Genomic DNA, 25125 nt, shown 5'->3' on the forward strand with positions numbered 1-25125 from the left:
GCCTATTTGGATGGAGGAGCCCCCCAACACTCAGATTTGGACGGATTTCAGTTTGGATCAGATGGAAATATGAAAACAAACAATAGCACTTGGAAAAAAACTTGAATATTATCAATAGAAGGCGATTTTGTGAAGCCCCCACATGAACTAAATTCCCATACTATCCAGTATGTTGACAATAGTACTTTTCAATTAATAGGAAAACACTTTTATTTTTTAAGATGGAAATGAAATCTGGGCCCTGCCTAACTCCCTGTATAAATATGCCCCTGAAGAGTCATCAAAATTTGACGTGCCCCTGAGCTTAAGCCTGTGCCAAATGGCCCTGCTAGTCCCCCAAATAAGCCTTCCTTCTATGTATGATGAGACCCCATCCACTATAAAAAAGACACACACAAAAAATCCAGACTTGAAGAAAAAAATATATATATATATATATGTGTGTGTGTGTATGTGTGTATAAAAACAGGAGCAGGTTTGTTTCTGAGTTTCTGTGCTGACCCTGGTCAGGACAATTGTGAGTCCAGAGAAGGCAGACCCCGAGGTGCCCAGTCCTGGGGCCTCCGTCAGTAACAGGGCTCCTGGGCGTGGCTCCCTGGACCCCTGCGTGGGGTGGGGGTGGTGCGAGGAGCAGGCGTCTGAACTAAAGACAAGTCTAAAGAACATCATTGAGTGTTTCCAACAAAGCAAGTTTTACTGACTTCAAAGAGGCGACCACAGACAAACCACCATGTGTTTTGCCAAGCCCTGGTGGGATCTACCAGACCGACTGGAAGTAGCTAAGGGTTGAGGGCAATCAGCCCAGTAAGAGTATGACTACAGCTGCCGTCGGGGGGCCTGGGGGTAAGCAGCTAGCTGGAGCAGGATGCACTAGTTTGCTCTGCAAAGCCTATTACCAACCGGAGGCAACCAGGGGCGAGCAGGAAGCGGTTTGTGTGTGGGGGGAATGTATGCACCTCCAGGGTAGGCTCCTGAGTCAGGCCGTGAGACCACCAGCCCCTCTCCCCACCGCCGTGGGGCTGGATTTGTTTCTGCTCTTTCAGATCATCGCTATGAAGGACGGCACCATCCAGAGGGAGGGCACGCTCAAGGACTTCCAGAGGTCCGAGTGCCAGCTGTTTGAGCACTGGAAGACTCTCATGAACCGGCAGGACCAAGAGCTGGAGAAGGTAGGCGTGCCCTGGGCGCCAGGCAGCCAGCCCAGGAGGGGAAGGTTCTGTGGGGACCAGGACTTATAAAGGCGTCCCTTCCCTCCCTGCCCAAGGAAGCCCCAGGGACAGATGTGCGAGCTGGGCATGAACTCACTCCCAGCAGAAGAGAGCCAGGACCTGTGCTGGCTGCCCAGAGCCACCTCAAGTGGGCACCTTCCTCTTAGCCTAAGATAGATAACATTTAGTTACAAGTTTCAAAATGTCAAACTGGCTAAGCCAAGAAAAAAGGGAGAGTTAAGGATTTATTGGCTCATAAAACCAAAAGAAGTATCATAGGACACAACTCACCCTGCAGTACGCCCGTAGTCCATGCCTCAGACCATGTACTTTTCTCGTTTTCTTGTTTCTTAATAAACTCTTTCCTCCCTTACCTACCCTATACGCAGGTGCTTAAGCCAAGAATCTAGAAGCCCAGAACCCAGAACCATCCAATAACATTATTTGGCAAGACTAAACCTCCCCTGCCCCCAGCCCATGATTTAAAAGGTTCCTGGCTACTCCTAGCTCCCTGCCTATTCCCTTGTAACACTCCAATCCTTCCAGCAAAAAAGGCTCGCAGGACTTTACCCCTTGTGGGAGGTAACTAATGAGATGCAGCCCCCAGAGCAGCCCCAGTTTGTGTCTCATCTGGGCAGGGCTTCTCTGGACCCCTTAGCTCCATCCTGGAGGAACGAAGCTGGAGGGTCCTGCACGAGGTTTCTGCCATGGATGGGCACTGGGAGCTTTTGTGTTAAGGTGATTCTAAAGGCAGGTCTTTCTGTAAGCTAAAAGAAAAAAAATATCACAGCTTCAGGTACAGCTGGATCTAGGTAGTCAAACAGTGTCATTGGGAATCTGTTTCTCCCCATCTCGTGGTTCTGCTCCTCTCACGTTGCTTTCATTCTCACATGGCAGTGAGGACCATCACCAATCTCAAGCTTACTTTTGCTCAGTTCAAGAACTCTGGCAAAGAGAGAGTACTTCTTTCACAGTTTAGCAAAAAGTCCCAGGGCTGCCTCTCATTGGTCCGGCAGGGTCATGTGCTCACCCCTGAGCAAATCGTCATGGCCAGGGATGTGGAATGCCATCATTGGCCAAGGCTCGGCCACGTGCCTGCACCTGGGGCCAGGGAGAGTGATCAGCTTCCCTCCCTGATTTGCAGAGCCTCAGAATGGGGAGGAGTGGTACCCCACAGGGGTATTAGGGTGCTGTTAGCTGATGAGGGAAAGGAGTAAATACTGAGCAAGACAAATGTGTCCATCTCCTACAGCATCTGCCCGGACAGTCCACTGGGTGGGCCCCACTGGCCATGTCAGTCAAGGATTTAAATATCACCTGGGACTATCGCCTTGGGGCTTTAAACTCCTCCTCCCCGGGGCCAGGGTGCATCCCTGGAGGACTCCAGAAAGACTGGATTTTTTCCTAGTTCAGGGATTGGTGGAGCAGATTTTCTGCCAGATGTGGGACTGGTCTATCTGTACTCTCTGAGTTTGAGAATCTCTAGCTCTCCAAATGCCTCTTTCTTTAAGCCAGTAATTCCACCATTTGAGTCATTCTTTAACGGGTTTTCTGGGAGTGGAGAATGAGTCCTTGGCTAAGATGCAGATGCTTCGGCCTCATCAGCTCGTCGCTGGGACTGACAGTGTGAGCCAGCCCAGCTGGGATGGGGTGGAGGATGGGCTGCTATGCCCAGAGGGAAGCTGCACCCCTGGGGGTGGGAAACAGACCTTGGCGGCAGGTATTGAAGTAGTGGGAGGACAGGACGGAAAGAGTGGCTGGAGGGAGCCTTAGAAGGCAGCGTGCAGGAGCGTCCTGTGCATACGTGAAGATGCTGTTATTGAAGTTTGCCTCGTTGGTGTTCTCCTCTGGATGGAATTAGGAGGGCCTTGAAGTCAGGGCGTGGATTCTCTTCCTCTTCTATTAATATATTTCCCCTCGAGTCTGGTCCCAGGCTGAGGCTAGTGGAATACAGAGGTCCAGGTGCAGGCTTAGTACCAAGCAGACCTGGTCAGATCCCAGCTCCACATTTCACTGTCTGGGTGACCTTGGGCCAATTATTTAACCTCTTTGGACTTCAGCTTGCCTGTCTGTAAAATGGGATAATAAAGCCGACCTCTCTACAGTGCCATGAGGATTACATAAAGGAACATATTTAGAACCCTTAGCACAGTGAGGAGCAGCGCTCAAGGCCTACTGGAGAGGGGTGTGAGTTGTCACTCAGATCTGGAACCCGGTCCCCTCACTCCTAGGCTGCTGCCTCCATGGAACCTCAGCACCTTCAGATCTGCAGAGTCTGCCCACCTCCTTCCTTGACCCCCCACCTCTGGCGCTCTGTGCCACGGTCAGGCTCCTCCTAGTGGGGAGAGGACCCAGCCGGGAGCTCCGGCCCTTCACTGCTCTCCCTCCTCCCGTGGTTTAGGCAGCCAAGCATCCAGATGGCCAGGGCCCTGAAGGCCAGGCTAGACAAGGCCTAGCAGTTCCATCCCAGAGTGGGACCAGCCCACACCAGCACTGCTCTGGACCCTCCCCCAGGCAGCAGCCCCTTAGGAACCCTGGTGGTTGCCCTCCATCCGTCTCCCTCCTGACCTCCTAAAGACATTGGCCAGGCCCCATCTGCCCTTCAGGAGACCATCACGGAGAGGAAAGCCACGGAGCCACCCCAGGGCCTGCTGCGAACCATGTCCTCAAGAGATGGCCTTCTGCAGGATGACGAGGAGGAGGAAGGTACAGACGGTGGAGCTGGGAATGAGCTGTTTGGAGGCCTCCTAGACCATGGGGACTCTAAGGTTTGGGGTTGATGATGAGATGGTGTGCCTTTGATTAATCACCTCCCTTCTGGGTGCCTCAGTTTCCCCACCTGTAAGTGGGGATAAAATACCCCCTGAGTCACCCTTAGAGAGATGTGCAGGGGAACCACAGGGTGGGTTCTTGCGGCCTGCAGAGGAGGTGGCCGAGAGCGAGGAGGAGGACAACCTGTCCTCGCTACTGCACCAGCGGGCCAAGATCCCGTGGCGGGCCTGCGCCAAGTACCTGTCGTCGGCCGGCGTGCTGCTCCTGTCGCTGCTCGTCTTCTCCCAGCTGCTCAAGCACATGGTCCTGGTGGCCATCGACTACTGGCTGGCCAAGTGGACCGACAGCGCCCTGACCCTGAGCCCCACGGCCAGAAACTGCTCCCTCGGCCGGGTATGGGCTGGAGGCCCCACAGCAGGGGCCGGGGGCGGGGGGGGGGGGCGGGACGGGGCTGAGCCAACAGGCACCCCCGGGACCCCAGCTCATTGTCTGCCCGGCCCAGGAGTGCTCCCTCGACCAGACGGTCTACGCCATGGTGTTCACCGTGCTCTGCAGCCTCGGCATCGTGCTGTGCCTCGTCACGTCTGTCACCGTGGAGTGGACTGGGCTGAAGGTGGCCAAGAGGCTGCACCGCAGCCTGCTGAACCAGATCATCCTGGCCCCCATGAGGTACCACTCTGAGGGCACGTCGCTGCTTTCCTCTGAGGTTCTTCGTCTCTGAGATGGGGCTGGAGGGCCTCCTTCACAGGCCTGTGGGATGACTCAAGGAGACAGTGTGTGAAAGTGCCCTCCTCGGGGCAGGAGGCAGAGGCAGGCAGAGGGAGAGGCGTTCACAGCCTGGCCAAGCATTACCTTGTTATCTAATCTAATTGCCACACAGTCCTTCAAAGGGAACGTCCAGCAGCCTCTGCGCAAATGTTAGTTTCAGCTGCCTCCCCTCCCGGCCCCCTCCTCCCGCAGCCAGCCTGCAGGCTCTCACCCTGGGGAGCCAGAAGTAGCTGCTCTAATCTCCTGTAATGGCATGGATAAAAACCACCAAGGCCATCTGGAGTGAAAGAGACTGAAGGTTGCCACTGCCCAGTGCCAGGTCAGTTGACCAATTAGGTTTAAAAACACAACAGGCGAACAGGCTTCCTGGCCCCTTGCCAAGGCAGCCCTCCCTGTCTGACTCCACTTTCTACTTTGAAGCCTCATGACTGGCTCTGTGGCCACAGACACAGCCTCAACGTTTGATTACCCTCTATTTGCCCCAGATCTGTGGTTCTAGAATTCTCCTGTTGAGGTCAGGCCGACTCCGTGTCACAGCCAGAGTGATGACAACCAGCATGGCCTCATAGCTCAGCCAGCTGACAGGCCGTCCCCAGGACCCTTCCTCCCCGCAGGAGAGGAGTCTGTGTCCCCCGGGAGGACAGCTGCTGTGTCAGGCCAGCTGGGAGCTGAGCAAGGTGGCAGCAGTCACACAGGGGCTTGGGAGTCAGAGAGGCTAGGGAGGGGCCAGCACCCATTTGGGCAGCTGCGGGAATTTAGGAACACAGCCCAGATGTCTGCAGACCTGCCGAGGTGACCACCCCTGGAAAGCCAGAACCAGCTTCCTGGACATTTCCACAGATGACTCCAGAGACACTTAAATAATTAAAAAAAAAAAAAAAAGGAATAGCCACTTTCATTCAATAAGCAGGAAGCAAATGAATGAGCTACTGTTCCTCTGGTTGCCTCGTAGGTTTTTCGAGACCACGCCCCTCGGAAGCATCCTAAACAGATTTTCATCTGACTGTAACACCATAGACCAGGTAAGAGCACTGGGGCCTGTTTCCCTAGTTCAGAGAAGGGCCAGCCCCTGAGCACCTTTCCTGTGTGGTGCCCTGTTCCCCAGACGAGGCAATTAAAGCCCTGGGGGCGGCGGCCAGGGGTTATCCCATCTGATTACAGTGCTGCCGCCAGGCTCTGGGCCTTCCCGGTAAGGCCCTCATAATGAGGCTGGGGGAAGCAAGACCCCTCCGGCTCACTCCAGTAAGGTTCCAGCATATTCTGAACCAAAGTGGCTGATTTTGTGAAGAACGCTCATTTTGATTCAGTCTGCACTTTTTTTTTATCCTTGTGCTAGACGGTGAGAAAACCAAATCCTCATCCCTGCTCTCTTACGTGCGGGTGGAGAGATAAGACTTAATAAAGTGAGAGAGCAAAACCTGGCAGCAGGTAGCACAACGAACATAAATATAAAACACTCTTGAATGCCGTGAGAGATTAGAAGTTCAAGTGTAGGACTTGAGACACCGTGACAGCCTTCGTGGCTGCTTTGAAATGTGCCCTAGCCCTATAGGAGAATTTGCCTTCTTAATTAAGCAAGATGCCCCATGTGCCACAAACTCCCAGAGAGGGTGTCAGGAATTCCACTGCCCGCCCCTGCCCTCCGGAGACTTGCTTCCTGGAGCTGGCCCCTTCCTGGACTCTGACCTCCCCCTTCCCCCTCGCCTGCCCAGCACATCCCGTCCACGCTGGAGTGCCTGAGCCGCTCCACGCTGCTTTGCGTCTCAGCCCTGACTGTCATCTCCTACGTCACCCCCGTGTTCCTGGTCGCCCTCTTGCCTCTGGCCATCGTGTGCTACTTCATCCAGAAGTACTTCCGGGTGGCATCCAGGTGATGGCAGCTTTTGCCAGCCTCTGGGGGTTGTGTGGGGAGGGGGAGAGGGAAGGGTGGGCGTTGCTTCGCAATGGGCAGTTTGGTACCTTTATCAGAATTGTCATCGTCAAAGCAGTACAACCATGCTCCCCCCAAAAAAGAAAATAGAAATAAAGGAACTAGAGGTCCCCGTATTCTACCAGCCTAATATAACCATCTGTTAGCACACACACGTGCACTGCAGTTAAGATCTGAATGATCTCCTTGGGATATATTGTCAGCAATGGAATTGCTAGGGCAGTGGAGGCACACATTTATGCTCTTCATACAGTTGGCCAAAACGCTTCCCAGGAGAGTTGGGTGATGCCCAGTCAAGGCCAGTGGCTGATGTGTGAAATCATGGGAGGGGGTGACCCGAGGGCACCTGATGGGATGGATGTTAGGGCAGCCGTACCCCCAGCCCACAGGAACCCAGAGCGTGGCTGGAAGTCTGGGCGGGAGGAGCCTTCCCAGCCCTTCTGCTGGCACTGCCCTCCCGGGCCCTGGAGTCACATTCACCTCCTTCCTGCTCAACTGTTCCTAAGGACATTCTCTAGAAAGTTCTTTCTGGGAGTGATTCTCTTAAGCGCAATGGCTCAAAGAGTTATGGGGATAATTTTATAGAACCTCTAGGCTGATGTTTCTCAAACTACCCATTACAACCCATTACTGGGTCATGCAGCCAAGATCGTGGGTTATTTTTTCAGAGAAATAAAAGGAAAACTAGAAGACTGTCTTCACATAAAGAACATCAGTTTTGCCTTGGTCATGTAGGTGATACTGACTGCAACGTAAAATGTATTCCTTCCCACGGGCTGGTCAGAAAGGCTAGGTACCTTTCCCAAGGGCACATAGTTGGTTAGAAACTGGAGTCAGAATTCTTATTAGCAATAGTAATAATTACCTTCAGATGCATTCTGTTCATAATTACCTGACCCACAAGGATCAACATTTGTGTAATGGGCCTTTTGTCAGGGTGTCCAGAATCCCCTGGCACCCACAAGGAACATGGTGTGTGATAATCACAGAATACAGGCTGTTCCACAGAGCTCACGTCTGCTGCCTGGGAGATTGCCCTGTTGCTCTGGTACCCACTCTGGCCCAGGAGACGATTTGTCCAGGAAAGCTGCTCCCTCCGTCCCAACCTGGCCTACCCAGCACTCACGTGCCTGTCCAGGAGCAGCTGTGGGGAGCAGGAGGCAATTCTGTTGCTGTGGAAACTCCTGACTTTTCCTCCCTGACGAGCTCTTTAGCTCCTGGCCTGTGATAGGTGGAAATCTGCTGTGGTTATTGGGGGTAGGGAGGGCAGGAGGTGTTGAAAGCTTTGAGTTTGGGCAAAGCTGGTTCCTTTGACCAGCTGTTTCAAGGTTCAGGCTATTCGCCTGTAAAGTGGAACAATGCTGCCTGCTCAGCATTTCCCCTGAGCCAGGTAATGCAGCCAAAGCCCACCGCCAGGTGCGAGGGGAGGCAGGTGACAATGGGGTGACAGCGCCGGCTGCCCTGTTGAAGCCGTTATGTGAACCACCTTGTTTAGTCCTCACAACAGCTCTACGGGGTGGTGCCATTGTCTTCCCTCTTTACAGATAGGGAAACTGAGGCCTAGAGAGGTGAGAACATTTGCCCGCTGAGTAGCAGGGGTTTGAGCTAGGATTTAAACCTGGGTGACCCCTGCACCTGCCCTCTTAACCTTTGTGCTCTGCTCCGGGGGCGCAGGGACCTGCAGCAGCTGGATGACACCACCCAGCTCCCACTGCTCTCACACTTTGCTGAAACTGTGGAAGGTCTCACCACCATCCGGGCCTTCAGGTATGCATCCTGGTCCCCCCCTGGGATGTGGGGTGGAGTGTGAGTGGGACCAGGGTCACAGGTCATGGAATCCACCTAATAAAGCTCCTAACCCCTCCTTAGCCCCAAGTCTGCGTGATGTCCCCAGAAGGGACAGGCCACGTGGGCTGCAGCCGTGTGATCTAAGAGGCCTCCAGCGAGGAGATGCCCAGCCCTGCAGACAAGCCCAGGGCCTCTGTGAATTAGGGCAGGATATGAAAAGACCAAGGCTGGGACAAGCCCTCCTTTGTCAGCGCTAGAGAGGCCCTTGGATCGGGTGGGCCAGCCCTGAGGCCTTCTTGTGTTGAGAATGCCCTGGGTGCTGAGTACTGCACACATGAATCTCATTCACTCCATCCTGCCACCCTGAGTGCTGGGCATGATCATTCCCGTTTCACAGATAAGGAAAGTGAGGCTCAGAGAGGTTCTGTAGCCTTCTATGGAAGGTCCCACAAAGCCCAGACTTGATCCTACTCATTCATTCAACAAACATTAACTGAGCCCCCATCAGGTGCTAAATCCCAGGCCAGGCACCAAAAAGCCAGAGATGAGTCAGAAGAGCTGTTTCCTGGAAGCACTTACAATCTAGGCTTTGAGCAGCCAGGACAGACCTATGTGGCAGGTACTGTGAAAGAAGGGGGGACACTGGCTGTGGGTAGAAGAGAGGAGGCTGTGGAAGGCTTTGGGGAGAAGATGGCATCAGAGCTACGACTCAAATGGTAGGGAAGAGTTCACCAGGCTAGAGGAATTCCCAGGAAACTCCAGGGCTCCTGCCATCCTCTCGCCACCCCAAGTGGGGCTGCTGGGCTGGACAGGAGCACCTGAGGCTGCGTGGGGAGAGGGCGGGGCTGTTGCTCCCCTCTCTAGCCTCTCTATGAGCTATAGGGACCTCTCTCCTCCAGCCGACAGGCCAGAGACCCCTAGCCCAGATAGTTTGGCTCAGGGCACTAAGCCTCACCCAGAGTGATTCCAGGTTATTTCTAGGATGGCACAGTTGTGCAGAGTAGAGCAGTGGCTGTGCAACTCCAAGCCCTGTGTCCAGGAGTAACCCTAGGGCTCCAGGAGCAGCTGGGAGTCTGGAGAAGCTTGTATCTCCTCCCCTGGGAGAGGTGCCCAGCCCCCTGGAGCAGTGCTGCTGCCTCAGGGCACTCCCTGGGCACCGGGGTGGGAAGACAACCTCTTAGGCATCTCCTGCCTGAGTAAAGGAAGGAAAAGCAGAGCCCTAAAGCAGCCCTGGTAGTGCTTCCCGTGCTGTCTTCCTCCCAAAAGCTCCTTGGAGACTGGCCTATGGCTCTAGGGTCTCATCCGAGCCTCTTTCTCTTCTTAAGCCTGACCTTCCCAGTTTCCTCAACTTCCAGGCCCTTCAGCCCCTCCCGCACCTCGCCTCTGCTCTCAGTTTTGGCAATGTCCCCCTTATAACTGGTTCCAGAGGCCTTCGGGCTGGGCCTGGGGCCGAGAGGTTGTAACTTTCCTGGAGTGAACTGGGCCCTCCTGTGAGTGGACCCCAGCACCCTGTACCCACCCACAGACACTGCTGGCTCGAGCCGCCCCTACGGTCAGTCAGAGGACCTCCTATCCAGCGAGGCCTCCCATACCCTGTGTTTCCACGATGGATGATTTTTAAATTTGAAAGTAGCTGTTTAATTCATTGGCTTTAGCCCAGCACCCTGCTCCATTGAGAGCTAACTAGCATTTATTGATTATGTACTTGCCACGTGCCTGGACTGTGCTAAGTGCTGTGTTTGTATTATTTCATTAAATCTCACAATAACCCTACTCTACAGGCGAAGAAATGAGGCCCAGAGAGGCTGGGTAGCCAACCCGAGGTCACACAGTGTGTTGAGCTTGGAACCCAGCCCTGGCTGACTTCTGGCCTTTCCTGCTTTTTCCCAAAAGAGTTTCAGGAGTGCCTGGCACCAGCTCAGTGTTTCGCAGAGGTTGTTTCAGGCTATGTTAAGGAGGTATCACTAACCCCATTTTGACTGATGAGGAAACTGAGCCTCGATCTTGACACGCGGCCAGTAAGTGATGATGCTCGGACTCCCTCCTGGGTGTGCCTGGCTCCCAAGCTTTCCACAGACCACACCTGTCTCAGTTCCCACCTCACACACACCCGTGCATGCACACACACCCCCCTCAGCCTGTCCTGTCACACACCCCTCCAGCACACACTTGAAGCCTTCAGACGGTCCACACTCACCTCCGACACATCACACACCCACACGCCTCCACCTCGTGGGGTGCCACCGCACACTCCCTCACACCGCAGGGACCCATCTCTCTCCCCTCAGACACACAGTTCACACACCCTCCACCCAGAAATAATCAGAGCAGAGCAAACACTCCTGGGAGTGAAAAGCCAATGCCTGAGAGAGCATTTCGAGTCCCTCGGAGTCCCCTGCGTTTAGCCTGTGTCAGACCAATGTACTGGGACAGCTTTTCATTCATCAGACAAGCGCTCCTGCCCGCCTCTGGGCCTGGCCCAAGCCCGCAGGCCTGAGGTGCTGGCCAAGAAGAGCGATGCCAGGAGCCCAGGCTGGTCAGGAGAGGAGGCAGGTCTCTGCGCATTAACAAGAGGAGAGCGTGATGAGGGCCTGAGGGCAGGAGGAGGCCTTCGGGGCTCCTTGTGCAGAGAGGGCCCTTCTACTTAGCAGGTCAGGGAAGGCTTCAGTCATTCATTCATTCAACAGATGCCAAGTGCAAAGGATGCCCTGGTGAACCAACAGCCAAGGTCTCGGTCCTCGTAGAGCTTACAGTCTAGTGAAGGCGACGGATCATAGACAACTAAATAAAAGAAGCAAAACAGCTAGAGGCTAGGAAGAAAGCAGGCTGCAGAGTGAGCAAGTCATAGGGGAGGCCTCTTGAGGCAAGGAGTGGCCAGGGAAAGCCTCTCAGAGGAGGAGCCAGTCTTGTGGAGAGCAGGGGATAAAGCATTCCAGGCAGCAGGAATAGCAGGTACACAGACCCTGGGGTGGGAAGAACTCGTTATCGTCCCGCAACTGAACAAGGCTGGGGTAGCTGCAATAGAGGGAGTGAGGGGGCTTGTGGAGACGGCTGGCAAGGCTGGCATCGCCAGCTCATGCAGAGAAAGTCCTTTATCCTAAAAGCAATGGAGGCCATGGATATGTTGTCAGGGAGAGAGATGGTGCACTTCAGGATTTAGAAAGATGCTGCTGCCTGCTCTTTGGAGATAACAGGTAGACCAATTAGGAAGCTGGTGCCATAGTGCAGGGGAGAGTTGGTGGTGGGCAGGAAGCTGGAGAGGGGTGGGCAGAGCCAAGAGCTCCTTTGGAGGTAGACCAACTGATGCCCTGGATGTGAACCCAGGATGGTTTCTAGGTTTCTGGCCTGAGCAGCTGGACAAATGGAGGTGCCCTGTAATGTAATGGGAAAGATCTAGAGGGAAGAACAGACTTGAGATGAAAACCAAGAGTCTGGAGGAGACGGGCCTCTGGACCAGTTTGAATTGTAGGAAGTTGCTGAGCGGGCATTCCAGAGAGGAAGAGCATGCAGGGGGTGGCAGGGACGGCCTGCGAGGGGCTGGCGAGGCCGCGGTGCCCCCTCTGTGGGCGGGAGAGTCCAGGGGCTATGTGGACCAGTGCTGTTCCCTCAGACCCTCCTCACCCTCCTCCAGGTATGAGGCCCGGTTCCAGCAGAAGCTCCTCGAATACACGGACTCCAACAATATCGCCTCCCTCTTCCTCACGGCGGCCAACAGATGGCTCGAAGTCCGCATGGCAAGTGCCGCCCACCTCGACCCCAGGCCCCAGAACAGGGGCTTCGGAGAGGGGTGGGCAGCCAGGGCAAGGCCAAACATGCACCAAAGGGAGGGCCGAGGGGAAGGGACCCCCGGCTTCTGGGATCCACAGGGTGGCACTGGGCCCTCCTGCCTCGCCCTGCTCTTGTGGGCCTTCCAGTGTCTGCCCTGGGCCCGCTGGGCCCGTATCACTGCTTGGGAGTTTGCGTATCCGGGGTGTGTGCCAACCACAAGAACAGTTGTGTGTTGAACTCTGTCGGGTGTGTCCGGGGTGGGTCATATACGACACACGTATACAGTGCACCCGTGTGAGCCAGCAGCTGGGGCCTGTGTGTTCTGGTGTGTGAGCCCGTTGTGCCTCACGGGGGCTGCGGCCTTCTGAGGCCCCCCGTGTGGTCTGACGAGGTGTCTGTGGGTCGGGGGTGCTGGGGCAGTCTTGGCTGAGCCGCTCTGTGTCCTGGGAGTGGGCTGAGGTGGGCTGGGGTCCCTGCGGTTCCAACCCCTGAGTGCCCAGGCCAGCTCCTCTCCCCTCTCAGGAGTACATTGGCGCATGCGTGGTTCTCATCGCGGCCGTGACCTCCATCTCCAACTCCCTGCACAGGGAGCTCTCAGCCGGCCTGGTGGGCCTGGGCCTCACCTACGCCCTCATGGTGAGTGCGCAGCGGGCTGGGGCAGGGGTCAGAACCAGCGCTCAGGGACTCCCAGCGCCCCCTCCCCAACCGACACATTCCCCAGACCCTACTGCGCTGATCTGAGGCTGCTGCCAGGGGCACCCTGCGGGCTGACCGGCAGGTCCCTGCCTCTCCACCCCGGCCCCAGGCCCAGAGAGGTGCAGGCGAGGAGCCAGAGTCGCCGTGATGGCCCCGCTGCTTCCAGCCAGCTGGTGGGTGGCAAAGGGCAGCACAGGGCAGCCGGGACCCCCGGCCCCTCCCCGAGCTGTGAGAAGAGCCTGGTGGCAGGGGCCCGGGCTGAGTGACCACAGACCCGGCTGGATTGCTTGCCGCCCGTGCCCCATTGTGCCCACAGGTGTCCAACTACCTGAACTGGATGGTGAGGAACCTGGCGGACATGGAGATCCAGCTGGGGGCAGTGAAACGGATCCACGGGCTCCTGAAAACCGAGGCGGAGAGCTACGAGGGGCTGCTGGGTGAGGGGCTCTGGGAGAGGCCTCGGGGGGCAGGGCCCAGAGGAGGGGAGGGCCGAGGATGGGGGGTGATCCTGGGAGGGCTGGGGCGGGGTGACACTCCCGGGCACTAGCTGACCCCCAGCCCTGCCCCTAGCACCATCGCTGATCCCCAAGAACTGGCCAGACCAAGGGAAGATCCAGATCCAGAACCTGAGTGTGCGCTACGACAGCTCCCTGAAGCCCGTGCTCAAGCACGTCAATGCCCTCATCTCCCCAGGACAGAAGGTCAGGCGGCGGCACCGCGCCTCGCCCGCGACTGCGCGAGGGCAGCGAGAGGCGCAGGGCACAGGCCAGGCAGCCGCAGCCCCGCGGGCTCTCCAGGGGCCCACTCAGCCCCCAGCCTGGGGCCCTGGGCCCATCGCACTGACAAGGCTCGCCCTCTGCGCCCCCCCGCCTCTCCCCTCCTCTCCCTCTCCCTCTCCCTCAAGGTCCTGCCTCCTCCCTGGTCCTCCCTGGAGAGGACGCTGAGGCTCTCCTGCTGACCGAGGCTTTGTCAGGGCCTACCCTGCCTGCGAATGGTTAGGGCTGTCCCTGAGCCTGAGAGCAGGGGCCCCAGATGAGCCTGAGAGCAGGGGCCCTGGGGCAGAGAGGGGGGCTGCCCGGGCCCCCAGGACTCTGTGTCCTCCCCCTGCCCCCGACTCGGCCACGCCCCTGCCTCTGTCTCCCTGTCTGGTCTGTGGCTGTCAGCCTCACTCTCTCTGACCTGTGGACTTACCTCTGTCCCTACCTCTGTCTCCTCCATCTGCCCCTGCTGCTTCCGTCCTTCTATGTCACTACGTCCCTGTATTGGTCCTTCTTTAATTTCTGTTGGTACCAAAGGGCCAGAAGCAATGGGGACAGAGATGGCTGCAGCATAATGCAGGGCACCCAGGCACATCCCTGCACACCCATGCCCTCTCCTGCCCCGCCTCACCCCTGCAGCCAAGTACCAGGCACCCCCAGACCCACACCAAGGTCCAGGCACAGCCCATCCGTACCCTGCACACGCCCACAGGTCCCCGTGGGGACCACCCCTGGGCCCGCAGCGGGAAACTAGCTCAGCCTTGGGGCTCAGCACTGGCCCAAAATCCAGGACAAGAAGAGGTGCTATGACCTCCGCACTTGCTCGTGCCCTTGGAGCTGGGAATAGGGGGGTAGCCTCTCCCGCCCAGCAGTCCCCAGCGCCCCCGCAGCGCACCTGCTTCTCTCTTTCCAGATTGGCATCTGTGGCCGCACGGGCAGCGGGAAGTCCTCCTTCTCTCTCGCCTTCTTCCGCATGGTGGACATGTTCGAAGGTGAGCCCGGCCTTCTTGACCACCCCCTCCACACACGCTCGGCCCCCCTGGCTGGGCGGCAGGCACCCCTCATCTACCCGCAGCCACCAGATGGGACCTCAGTCACTGCCTGCCCCTGCGTCCTCACGGGGACCCACGCCCCAGCACGGACCGCCCCCCAGACCCCTTCCTGCCAGCGGTACCCCCCCCGTGACGTCGTCACCCCGCAGGGCGCATCATCATTGACGGCATTGACATCGCCAAGTTGCCACTGCACACCCTGCGCTCGCGCCTCTCCATCATCCTACAGGACCCTGTCCTCTTCAGCGGCACCATCCGGTGAGCCCCGGCACCCCGGCACCCCGTCCTCAGCTCAGCTCCATCAGCTGTGGGGCAGGCAGAAGAGGAGAGGGGCAGGGAGGTCAGGAGAGCCCCTCTCCCTGGGAAGCAGCCCTGCTGCGCTCCGGGCACTGGGAGCTGGCGCTAGTTCTTCCAAGGAGCCCCGTTTTGCCCTTGTGCCCTTCTCCTTCCCCTGAGGCCTAGGCAGGGTACCCCAACCGACAGGTATGACCCCCTGCCACCACCTCAGTGTTCCCTTCCCAGCCAGACCCTCCAAGTCCATCCATTCTCAGTCCCTGCTCCCTTCACAGCCTTGCCCCCTGGGAGTCCCCTGGGTGGAGCTGGGACTCTATTCCCCTCCCTGATGGGCCTTTGTGTCACCCTCCAGATTTAACCTGGACCCAGAGAAGAAGTGCTCTGACAGCACGCTGTGGGAGGCCCTGGAGATCGCCCAGCTGAAGCTGGTGGTGAAGGCGCTGCCGGGAGGCCTGGGTAACTGCCTCCACTGAGCAGCGGGCCTGGTTGTGCTGCAGCTCCCTGCTGGGCCCCATAAGGCCTGCGGGGGGGAAGCCTCACACCGGGGGCCTAGGTGTGCCCAGGGTTTGGACTCTGGTGCCTGGCAGGACTCCAGAGACCATTTAGTTCAACCTCTATTCATATAGGGGCCAGAGAGGTCAAGTAGCTTGCCCCAGGTCACACAGCTCAATAGTTCAGAGCCTGGCCCCTGCTGCAACTCAGCAGGGATGGTAGGATGGAGCAGAGATTGCAGGTCTCCCTATGGTGGTGATATCTTCACCATCCGCTCCACACACACTCGGCCCCCCTGACTGGGTGGCAGGCACCCCTCATCTACCCGCAGCCACCAGGAGGGACCTCAGTTCTGGCGTGTGGCAGACATCACAGCATCCCCTGCCCTGGGGTCGGAGAGGCCAGGCTGGGAAGTCACAGGCTCAGGGCACTCTGCGAGGCTACCTGGAAGACTGCCCCACCTGAGCAATGGGCAGAGCCATGAATATTTGCTGCAACTCCTGGGCTGGTGGGGGCTGGCCAAGTCTTGACCTCAGAAAATCACCCAGCGAGGCCCCACCAAGGCCCACGAGCATGTGGCACACCCACATCCTAGGCCCACACCCCAGGACTGCCCGAGACCCCAGCAGTGCACAACTCGAGGGGGCGCCACTCTCACTGCGGTCCACGCAAATGGTGCCGGGGAGCTGGGTGAGGTGTGACAACTCTGCCCACACCTGTACTCACCGGTGCACACCCACACACCCTACCACACATTTCCAGACCCCTCCCAAGCCACACCATCTGCCCCGCTCTCAGCACAGGCTCAGCGCAGCCCTGCTGCCCCTCTGGGGCTGTTTCAGATGCCATCATCACAGAAGGCGGGGAGAATTTCAGCCAGGGCCAGAGGCAGCTGTTGTGCCTGGCCCGGGCCTTCGCGAGGAAGACCAGCATCTTCATCATGGACGAGGCCACGGCCTCCATCGACATGGCCACGGTGGGTCCTGGGCACACCCGTGGGGCCCACGGCTTGGGGAGGGTATTGCCAGGGTCCTAGGGAGGCGGTCACGCAAAGTCATCCTGAGCCTCAAGTTGTCTTTCCTGTCAAGGGTCATTTGCGTCAGAAAAGACATGAGGGCTGGGGGACGCCTGACTCCATCCTGTCTTCCAGCATGCTCATCTCCACACCCACACCCGAGCCGCACACAGATCCACACACACTTCACACCCGCCATCCGCCACACCCCACACACAGCCCTACACCCCTACCCATAGCACTCGGAGACCCCCCAGATGGCACACCCGTCACCCCCACACACGTGCGCTGAATGCTGGGATCCGGGTCAGTGCCATGGGGCCTGAGGCTAGCCCGAGGTGGGGAGTGCAGCTAGGATGGGGGCCTCCCACCCTCAAAGCCAGGCCAGACTCCCTCCACTGGGCGAGTGGGGCAACAGCTGCCGCCCTCGTTTGGCAGGAGAACATCCTCCAGAAGGTGGTGATGACGGCCTTCGCAGACCGCACCGTGGTCACCATCGCGGTGAGGGGCCCGTGGCTGAGGGCGGGGGACACCTGGGGAGAGGAGCGCCTCCCGGGGCTGTCATCAGTGCGGCAGCCCCTGCCCACCAGGGAAGACCTGGAGCTGCAGAGCAGGGCAAGGAGCGTGGAGGGCTGCAGGGAGCCTGGGCTGCAGGGCCCTTCGCACCTGCACTGCCCTCAGACCTCCCCTCTCTCTCCAGCTTCCAAGGCCCCAGCCCCATCCCAAAGCCCCCTGAGCTAGGGTTACTGCTCCACGGGGAGTGGCGGTTGGGGGTTGCCAGGGAGGTCCCCTCGGAGTCTCGAGACCTGGAAGTGGGAGCAGAGCTGGGACTTGCTGAGGGAAGGGGTGGAACTAGCGAGTGGAGGGCTTGGAGTCAAGGGCGGGCACCACAGCCATTCTGGCCGCGGGGTGCCTCCTCCAAGCTGCAGGAGAGCCCTTGGGCTGGCCGGGCCCCTGACCAGCCCCTCCCGCCCCGCCCAGCACCGCGTGCACACCATCCTGAGCGCCGACCTGGTGATGGTCCTGAAGCGAGGCGCCATCCTCGAGCTGGACAAGCCAGAGGAGCTGCTCAGCCGGAAGGACAGCGTCTTCGCCTCCTTTGTCCGTGCAGACAAGTGACCTGCCAATGCCCGAGTGCCATCTCCCGCTCCCACGCCACCCTCCTCTGCCCCCTTCCACTACCCCAGCCTGGGTTTTCTGACTGTAAATCACTTGTAAATAAAGAGATTGGTTATTTCCTACTGGAGGCCTTGGCTCTGCCGGGCAGAGGCTGGCGAGAGCCGTGGGTGCAGTGGAGCTAAAGACGGCTTTGACATCAGGCAGATCTGGGACAAAAGCATCCTGCTTTATCTGTGCCTCAAGGGTCAGAGAGTTGCTGTGAAGCTCTTATCGGATAAGGCAGCAGATCCCCACAAGCTTGATCCCCTTCCTTCTCACTCTCACTGGTGGGTTAAAATTATGGGGACTGTATACCCTGAGTTAGCACTATTTCAGTTGCAAAAGGAGGAGCCCAACTCAGGAGTTTATTGTCATATGTCCCCGAAAGGGTCAGGAGGGGAAGCACTTCATGCACACCTGGATCCAGGTGTTGTCACTAGGCATGTTCTCCACTTCTGGGTTCCTCTTCCTCCCTGATGAGGGATGGCCACTAGCAGCCCCAGCCTACATCCTGTCCTCTCAGCAACCCCAGAGGAAAAAAGATGCTCTTTCCCAATAATTCCAGCAAAAGTCTCCAAGGGCCAACTTGGCCACATGCCCATGCCTCCCCAACGCCTGTGGCCAGAGGGATGGGCCACATTGACTGGCTAGGCCTGGAGCACCTGTCCCCACCCTGGCCCCCCAAGCAGGGGCACTCAGGAGTGGGAGCGGGGGTTCTTCAGAGGGAGAGGAAAGTGCATAAACCACAAGTTGCCCAGGTGATTGCTGGGAGACACTGAGGAGACCAAAACAGCAGCTGCCTTCACACTCCGTCTGCATCCTGAAACAGGAGTGCACACCTGCCTCAACCAAGGGACAGCAGGTGCTCATTTCCATGTGATTATACTATCATTTACATATGGCCTTCAGTGTCGGCTGTACCAGGTCCCGGGGTGCAGACCCCAGAGTCTTAGACCTGCCTCCTTCTTATACAATGTAAGGAAAACCCAGTGGTCACTGGAGGAGGGCCCAAGAGCCAGAGGAGCTCAGAAAGGGAGAATTCTGGAAAGCCTGGCAGGCTGCCTGGGAGAGGCAGGATTGGAGTTGGACCATGGGAGGAGTAGGAATTTGATAGGCAGGAGTAGAGAAAAAGGCTCCAAGGCTGGGGGCAGCAGGAGCTGACGAATGTCGGTGGGAGCGAGTTAGAGGTGCTGGTTGTCCAAGAAGACGGAGGGGAGGCAAGGGCAGCAGGAGGGGCACGATCATAGGGAGCCCCGAATGCCAGGATAAGAAGTTTGCTATAAACCTATGGACAAAAGGGATCTGGAGAAGGATTTTGAGCATGGTCCTGGCAAACGCAGGGTTTGGAGGAGGTGAGGATGAGCAGGTGCAGGATGGAGTAGAGGGGGAGGCTGAGAGCTTCAGGTGGGGCAGGCCGTGGCTGTGCACTCCAGACAGGGCCTGGCCTTTGCAGCTCCAAGATGCCTCTGGGGCCCAGTGGCTTCCCCCACTGGGGGGCCAACCGAGAGCAGAGCTGAGGAACAAGGAGGAGGACCAGCCTTGCCCAGGATTGGAGGGAAGGAGGAGGAGCAGGGCAGGGCCCACGCTGCTGAAGTCATGCAGGGACCTCCAAACCCTCCTACAACATGCTTGATGTCGGTCATCCCTGGTTAGTAGAACTGACTCTTCCGTAAGTGACATCAAAGCGTGCCTCTGCTCCACCCAGTGTCCTGGTTCTATCCTTTGAACCAAAGAAAGCTACTAGTCTGTCCTTCTTTGGCTCAAAGATCATTTGCAATAGTGGCCAAATCCCTGGAGGAACCTCCAAGGCTCTTTTTTTGATACTCACAAACAGCTAGAATTGCCTCAGAGGTTTCTCATGTAACCCTGACTCCTTGAGTTCCCCACTCTGCTCATCCTACTTTCCCCTCCCTGCTCTTGGAGCTACACCTCTGTTAATATAGCCCAAGAGCATGTTTACTCTGATTGGCATGTTTACTCTGCCTGCAGGTTGGTAAGGGAGAGAAAAAGCAAAACTCAATATGAAGGTCAGACCCTGCCCCACTGTGGCCCACATCCCCCTGCCCCTGTCTTTCCAGGCCCTGCCTCTATCCCCCATTCCACCATGGCCACATAGAGGCCAGGGTTCCCTTCACAAGGATCTGAACCCCAGGGAAGGGGCGGGGTCATCCATGTCTCACAGCAGAGACTTAGAAGGCTTCCCCTCCCAGGGGGCAATGGGGACACTCACCTGGAGCCCAGGCTGATGCTGCAATAGAAACACAGCCCACGATGGGGCCATGGGGGGCTCCTCAGTGCCCCAGGCGGCCCTAACACAGCCGCTCAGGCCCAGGGGCTGCGGGTGTGAGGAGGAGGACAGCAAGAGTCCATTGTCTGGATGCTAAACCTCTCTTTAAAACGTGGTGCGGGGCAGGGGGGATCCTGGCTGAGAGGATGGAACCATCCAGTATCCCCTGTAAACTGTGCTCCTACACTTATTATGGTTTTTGTTGTTGTTTTGTTTGTGTTGCTTTGTTTTGTTGTTTGTTGTTTTCAGTTTTGTTTTTTGAAGAGCTAGGCGGTGGCTTTCATCGGATTCTTAAAGGGTCTATGACCTAGAAAAACCTAAGAGCATCCTCCAAAGGGAAGGAGGATCCGTTGGGAAGTCCTGTGCCCACCTAACCTCTCCGTGGCCCCCGGATCCGTGACACAGCCTCTGGGGTCTCCCTTCCCCTGGATCCCGCAGAGTCTAGCTCTGCCCTAGAGGCGGTTAATTCAGAAGGGAAAATTGGGGGATGGGAGCCGGGGCGACGGCGGCTGAGGTCCCCAGCCTGGGAGCGCAGGTCACGGAGCGGTGAGCCTGCTCTCCCCCTCCCTCCCAACTTCGCGGAGCTCCGGCAGGAACAACCTGGAACGTCCCCTCCCATTGGGCAAATAAAGACCCGAGGCCAGACAGGCTGGAGGAGGCGGGCGGGACTTGCGCGTGTGCCCGCCCCCAGATCCCGCTCAGGCAAAGGCCGGGCTCCCCCTGGCGGCCCCGGACCCCCACTTCGCATCTTTCGCCCGACCTAGCCAGACCTGGCGCCGCACGGGGAGACCTCGGGCTGCCAGGGCGCCGGGGCGGGAGGGGGCGGGGAGGAGGCGGCCCCGGCCTGAGCAGCAGGAGCAGGTGCCGCGGCGGCCGGGCGGGGACCGAGCGCCGGGCGGGGGCGCGCGCGGCCGTGCGGGCGTGCGGGCGGCGGGGAGCCGGGAGGCGGAGACGCGGAGTGAGCCTGGACAGGTCGCGCAGGGGGCGAGGGGATCCGGAGTTGAGCCGAGCAGGGTGGAGCGGGCACAGGGCCCCGAGAGAGAGGGCAAGAATTAGTGCGGGATCCGAAAAGCGGCTGGGTGCTTCCGGGGGAAAATAGGACACACACCTGGAGGTGAGACTGGAGTAATCTGGCCATGAAGCTGGAACTTGGAGCGGAGGCAGGATACCCGGTAGGGGCTGGGTGAAGTCTGGGTAATTGGTAAGATCCAGAGGTGATGCATTCGGGGGTGGGAGAAGCCGACTGAGAAAGAAGGCTGGGTGGGGAGAGGGGGCTCTTAGAGGGAGGCCCCAGCACTTTCAGCTGGTGAGCTGAGACCCAGGGGGACGCAGGGAGAAGGCACGGTGGGACAGAGACGTGTGGGCTGAGGTGTGAGGCCGGCACAGAGAAGGAAGACGGTGTCCAGGTAGAGGCAGGGAAGAGCCTGGGGTGAAGGCATCTTAGAAGTGAGGCCAGCGCAGCTGAGGGTGGTCCCAAGGTGAGAGGGTGCTCGGGGAGGAGACCCCAGAGTGAGGCCCACTCTGGGGCCCTAGGCCAGACTGGGGCACTCCTCATGGGGGAAGCCCCTTCCTGGGGGCTGCCGGAGCCATGCTGTCCCGCAAGGGCATCATCCCGGAGGAGTACGTGCTGACGCGGCTGGCAGAGGACCCCGCGGAGCCGCGGTACCACGCCCGCGAGCGGCGGGCCCGCTTCGTGTCCAAGAACGGCAACTGCAACGTGGCGCACAAGAACATCCGCGAGCAGGGCCGCTTCCTGCAGGATGTTTTCACCACCCTGGTGGACCTCAAGTGGCCGCACACGCTGCTCATCTTCACCATGTCCTTCCTGTGCAGCTGGCTGCTCTTCGCCATAGCCTGGTGGCTCATTGCCTTTGCCCACGGCGACCTGGCCGCCAGCGAGAGTGCCCCTGTGCCCTGCGTCACCAGCATCCACTCCTTCTCCTCCGCCTTCCTTTTCTCCATTGAGGTCCAGGTGACCATCGGTTTTGGCGGGCGCATGGTGACTGAAGAGTGCCCACTGGCCATCCTCATCCTCATTGTGCAGAACATCGTGGGGCTCATGATCAACGCCATCATGCTGGGCTGCATCTTCATGAAGACGGCGCAGGCGCACCGGCGCGCCGAGACGCTCATCTTCAGCAAGCACGCCGTCATCGCGCTGCGGCAGGGCCGCCTCTGCTTCATGCTGCGGGTGGGCGACCTCCGCAAGAGCATGATCATCAGCGCCACCATTCACATGCAGGTGGTGCGCAAGACCACCAGCCCCGAGGGCGAGGTGGTTCCCCTTCACCAGGTGGACATCCCCATGGAGAACGGCGTGGGCGGCAACAGCATCTTCCTCGTGGCCCCCCTCATCATCTACCACGTCATCGACAGCAACAGCCCGCTCTACGACCTGGCGCCCAGCGACCTGCACCACCACCAGGACCTCGAGATCATCGTCATCCTGGAAGGCGTGGTGGAAACCACGGGCATCACCACCCAGGCCCGCACCTCCTACCTGGCTGACGAGATCCTGTGGGGCCAGCGCTTCGTGCCCATTGTGGCCGAGGAGGACGGCCGCTACTCTGTGGACTACTCCAAGTTTGGCAACACCGTCCAAGTGCCCACGCCGCTCTGCACCGCCCACCAGCTCGATGACGACCGCAGCTTGCTGGAAGCCCTGCCCCTCGCCTCCGCCCGTGGGCCCCTGCGCAAGCGCAGTGTGGCCGCGGCCAAGACCAAACCCAGGTTTAGCATCTCTCCAGATTCCCTGTGCTGAGCCGCGGTTCCTCGCGCCCCACACGCACCTGTGTGCGCACGAGCAGTGTGGTATGGTACGTAGAGTGGACGTCGTGGGGCCCCTCGGCCGGACCAGGACCTGCTGCGAGGCTGCGCCCCCCTCAGCTCAGCCTCCCCCTTGCTGCTCGCCCACCGTGTTACAAGGCACTTGTCACTATGCTATTTCTGGCCTCAGTAGGAGCCTGTACTGTGTTATTTTTGTCCCTGTTCCTCCCAGTCCCGGTTCAGGACTGACTGGCATCCCCTCTCCCCTCCCCCACCCAAGGCTGGGCAGGCTGTGGAAGGGGCCAGGCCCTAGAGCTGGGTCTCCAGCCAGTGCTGAGCCCCCACAGCTGACGGACAAGCAGCCGCGCAGGTGCCTGGGGAAGAACAGTCCTCAGGCCAGGGGTCTGCTGCTCTTAATTCTGTGGCCCAAAGAGACGCAGCTGTCAGGCCCCAGTTCCCCCATGGTCCCTGGAAAAGTGGGTGGGCTGGCCTGGGAGGACAGCCGAGGAGGGAGCACGTCCTGCCTAGAGCTTTGGTGCTGTGGAGCCTACGCAGGTGGGGGCAGGCTGAGGCTGACTGCTTCCCGCCAGGGGCAGGGGGAGGCCAGTGGGGGGAAGGCAGAAGGGGGAAACGACCTGAGGAGGCCCAGCTTTTCCGAGCCCTGCTTATGTGCAGGGAAGAAGAGATGGGGCCCCGTGCCTCTCACCCTTGGCCCCAACCTTAACCTTCTACAGTGAGAGTTCCATGGGTTGAGGCTGCTGGGCCTGCCTGCTCCCATTCTGTCCCCAACCCTGGGAGGCTGCGGCAGGCTGGGGCAACCGCCACGGCAACCGCTGCAGATGATGACAGGCCAAGCAGACAGATACTGAAGAGAGGAGGTCCTGGGACCTGCCACGCACACACTGCAGGCCTCACCCTGAACTCTGTGGCTGCCCCCCTCTCTGTGTGTGCAGGCTCTGGGGGGTCTTCAGGTTGCTGGAAAAGGAGGTGTTGGAAAGTCCAGGATGGTGGGGGTGAGCGAGGTCCCTAAGGTGAGCAAGCCCTTGGTCCTGATGGGTTTGACCTTGAGCCTGGACTCCTGGGACAGTGCTCTGGATACTTGCCCAGAATTCCACCTTCTCTTGTCAATAAAGCCTCCCCTTTGTGATCTAAACTCCGAGCTGTTCTTGCTGGGAAGACAGAGACAGTACAGCGAGCATGCTGGTGGACAGGGAGGATGGGGGCTGGCAGCTGTCCCCCCAATTAAGAGGTATTGTGGGCCCAGTGGGGAGGCCCAGGAAGAGACCTGGGGCTGGCCCCTCTTCATCCAGCTTACGGGGACTTTTCCCCTTCTGCCTCATCCCCTTCTGGCCATCCCAGTCTTTGGGTGGCCATTGGGCTTCCAGCCCTGGGCCCTGCCTCCAGGCTGGGTACTCAGGAAGAGAGGAGGGACATCGGTGTAGTGAGCAGAGCAAGAGTGCTGAGCTACCTGCCTGGGTCAGCACTGGCTCTGGCTACCAGACCTCAGTCAAGTAACAACCTCTCTGTGCCTCAGTTTCCTCATTTTTAAAATGGCATTCCTAATAGTATCTACCTCATCAAACTTTGGGGGGAAGTAAGTGAAAAACCATATGTAAAATGCTTAAGTGCCTGGTCCATAGTAAGTGTTCAATAAATGTTAACCACTGTGACTGCAGTCAGATCAGCCACATGAAAAAACTGGCCAAGCAAATGTTAAGGGAGAAAGTCTATTCAAAAATCTTCCCTCAGGGAGGAGTTTCTTTGCCTGGTCTCGTACTTTCTCTGCAGTGCCCCCTCCCAGCTCAGACTGATCACGGGTGCTGTGGCAACACTGGCTGCCTGATCCCCTTGTCTGCAGTCTCGCCCCCTGCAGTCCCTCTGCTGTGCGGCCACCAGAGTGTTCTTATTAAAATGCTGGCCGTCATTCCCCCAGGTCGAGCTCCTTCAGTAGTTTCCGCATTACCTCTGCGTCAAGGCATTTGGGGCTGTGCTGCCTTTCCAGGCTGACAGGCCGCTGTTGTCTTGCCAGGACCCTGTGCACCCCCCACTTCCCTGGCTGCTGCACATCCCCCCCCCCCATCACATAACAATGACCTTCTTCCCCCCAGGCCTTTGCGTATGCCATTCCCACTGTCTGGACCGCCCAGGCCTCAACTCTTCCTGTTGAAAGCCATAAACGTCCAGGCCAAGGGATGCCCCCTTGAAGCCTTCCCTGATTCTTCTGGATTGCGATGGTCCGTCCCTCCTCTGCTCTGGTGGGCACTCTCCTTTTGCCTGGGTTTATGGGTCTTGCTCCCCAAACCTGTGGCTCCTGGAGTTCAGGGACTGTGTCTGATTCAGCACTGTGCCTAACACTGAGTAGAGTGCTGAATC

General features: G+C 58.4%; 2 protein-coding genes and 1 long non-coding RNA gene across 8 annotated transcripts in view; 2 read left to right on the forward strand and 1 right to left on the reverse strand.

The window, feature by feature from the left end:
• ABCC8 (ATP binding cassette subfamily C member 8) overlaps positions 1–17782 on the forward strand; it is a 75602-nt gene extending 57820 nt beyond the window's left edge. For 4 of the 6 annotated variants that reach the window (XM_058305673.2, XM_058305674.2, XM_071218160.1 and 1 more), the window contains 17 exons: positions 1044–1169; positions 3815–3914; positions 4132–4373; positions 4483–4649; positions 5701–5770; positions 6461–6618; positions 8353–8445; positions 12098–12200; positions 12757–12870; positions 13247–13367; positions 13501–13631; positions 14602–14680; positions 14890–14998; positions 15387–15490; positions 16369–16502; positions 16980–17042; positions 17523–17782. In XM_058305673.2, coding sequence (XP_058161656.1) covers positions 1044–1169; positions 3815–3914; positions 4132–4373; positions 4483–4649; positions 5701–5770; positions 6461–6618; positions 8353–8445; positions 12098–12200; positions 12757–12870; positions 13247–13367; positions 13501–13631; positions 14602–14680; positions 14890–14998; positions 15387–15490; positions 16369–16502; positions 16980–17042; positions 17523–17660 — 2052 coding nt within the window. In that variant the 3' untranslated portion in view covers positions 17661–17782. Of the gene's footprint in view, positions 1–1043; positions 1170–3814; positions 3915–4131; positions 4374–4482; positions 4650–5700; positions 5771–6460; positions 6619–8352; positions 8446–12097; positions 12201–12756; positions 12871–13246; positions 13368–13500; positions 13632–14601; positions 14681–14889; positions 14999–15386; positions 15491–16324; positions 16503–16979; positions 17043–17522 lie in introns of all 6 variants that reach the window. The other 2 variants (XM_071218159.1, XM_071218158.1) reach the window with 2 other exon arrangements.
• On the reverse strand, positions 193–4730 carry LOC131280055 (uncharacterized). Its single transcript, XR_009187626.1, has 2 exons — positions 4221–4730; positions 193–3148 (listed from the first exon to the last, which is right to left on the reverse strand). It is a non-coding gene; the product is annotated as an uncharacterized lncRNA (long non-coding RNA).
• Positions 17783–20892: 3110 nt separating the features above from the next.
• KCNJ11 (potassium inwardly rectifying channel subfamily J member 11) lies at positions 20893–23905 on the forward strand. Its single transcript, XM_004463960.2, has one exon. It carries the CDS (start codon positions 21575–21577, stop codon positions 22745–22747), a length of 1173 nt encoding a protein of 390 aa, XP_004464017.1. The 5' UTR covers positions 20893–21574; the 3' UTR covers positions 22748–23905.
• The last annotated feature ends 1220 nt before the right edge of the window (positions 23906–25125 follow it).

Source organism: Dasypus novemcinctus, chromosome 10 (assembly GCF_030445035.2).
Source record: "Dasypus novemcinctus isolate mDasNov1 chromosome 10, mDasNov1.1.hap2, whole genome shotgun sequence".
Classification (NCBI taxonomy): Eukaryota; Metazoa; Chordata; class Mammalia; order Cingulata; family Dasypodidae; genus Dasypus; species Dasypus novemcinctus.

Coding starts and splice junctions, on each gene's coding strand:
- KCNJ11 (XM_004463960.2), top strand. CDS start 21,575: ATGCTGTCCCGCAAGGGCATCATCCCGGAGGAGTACGTGCTGACGCGG.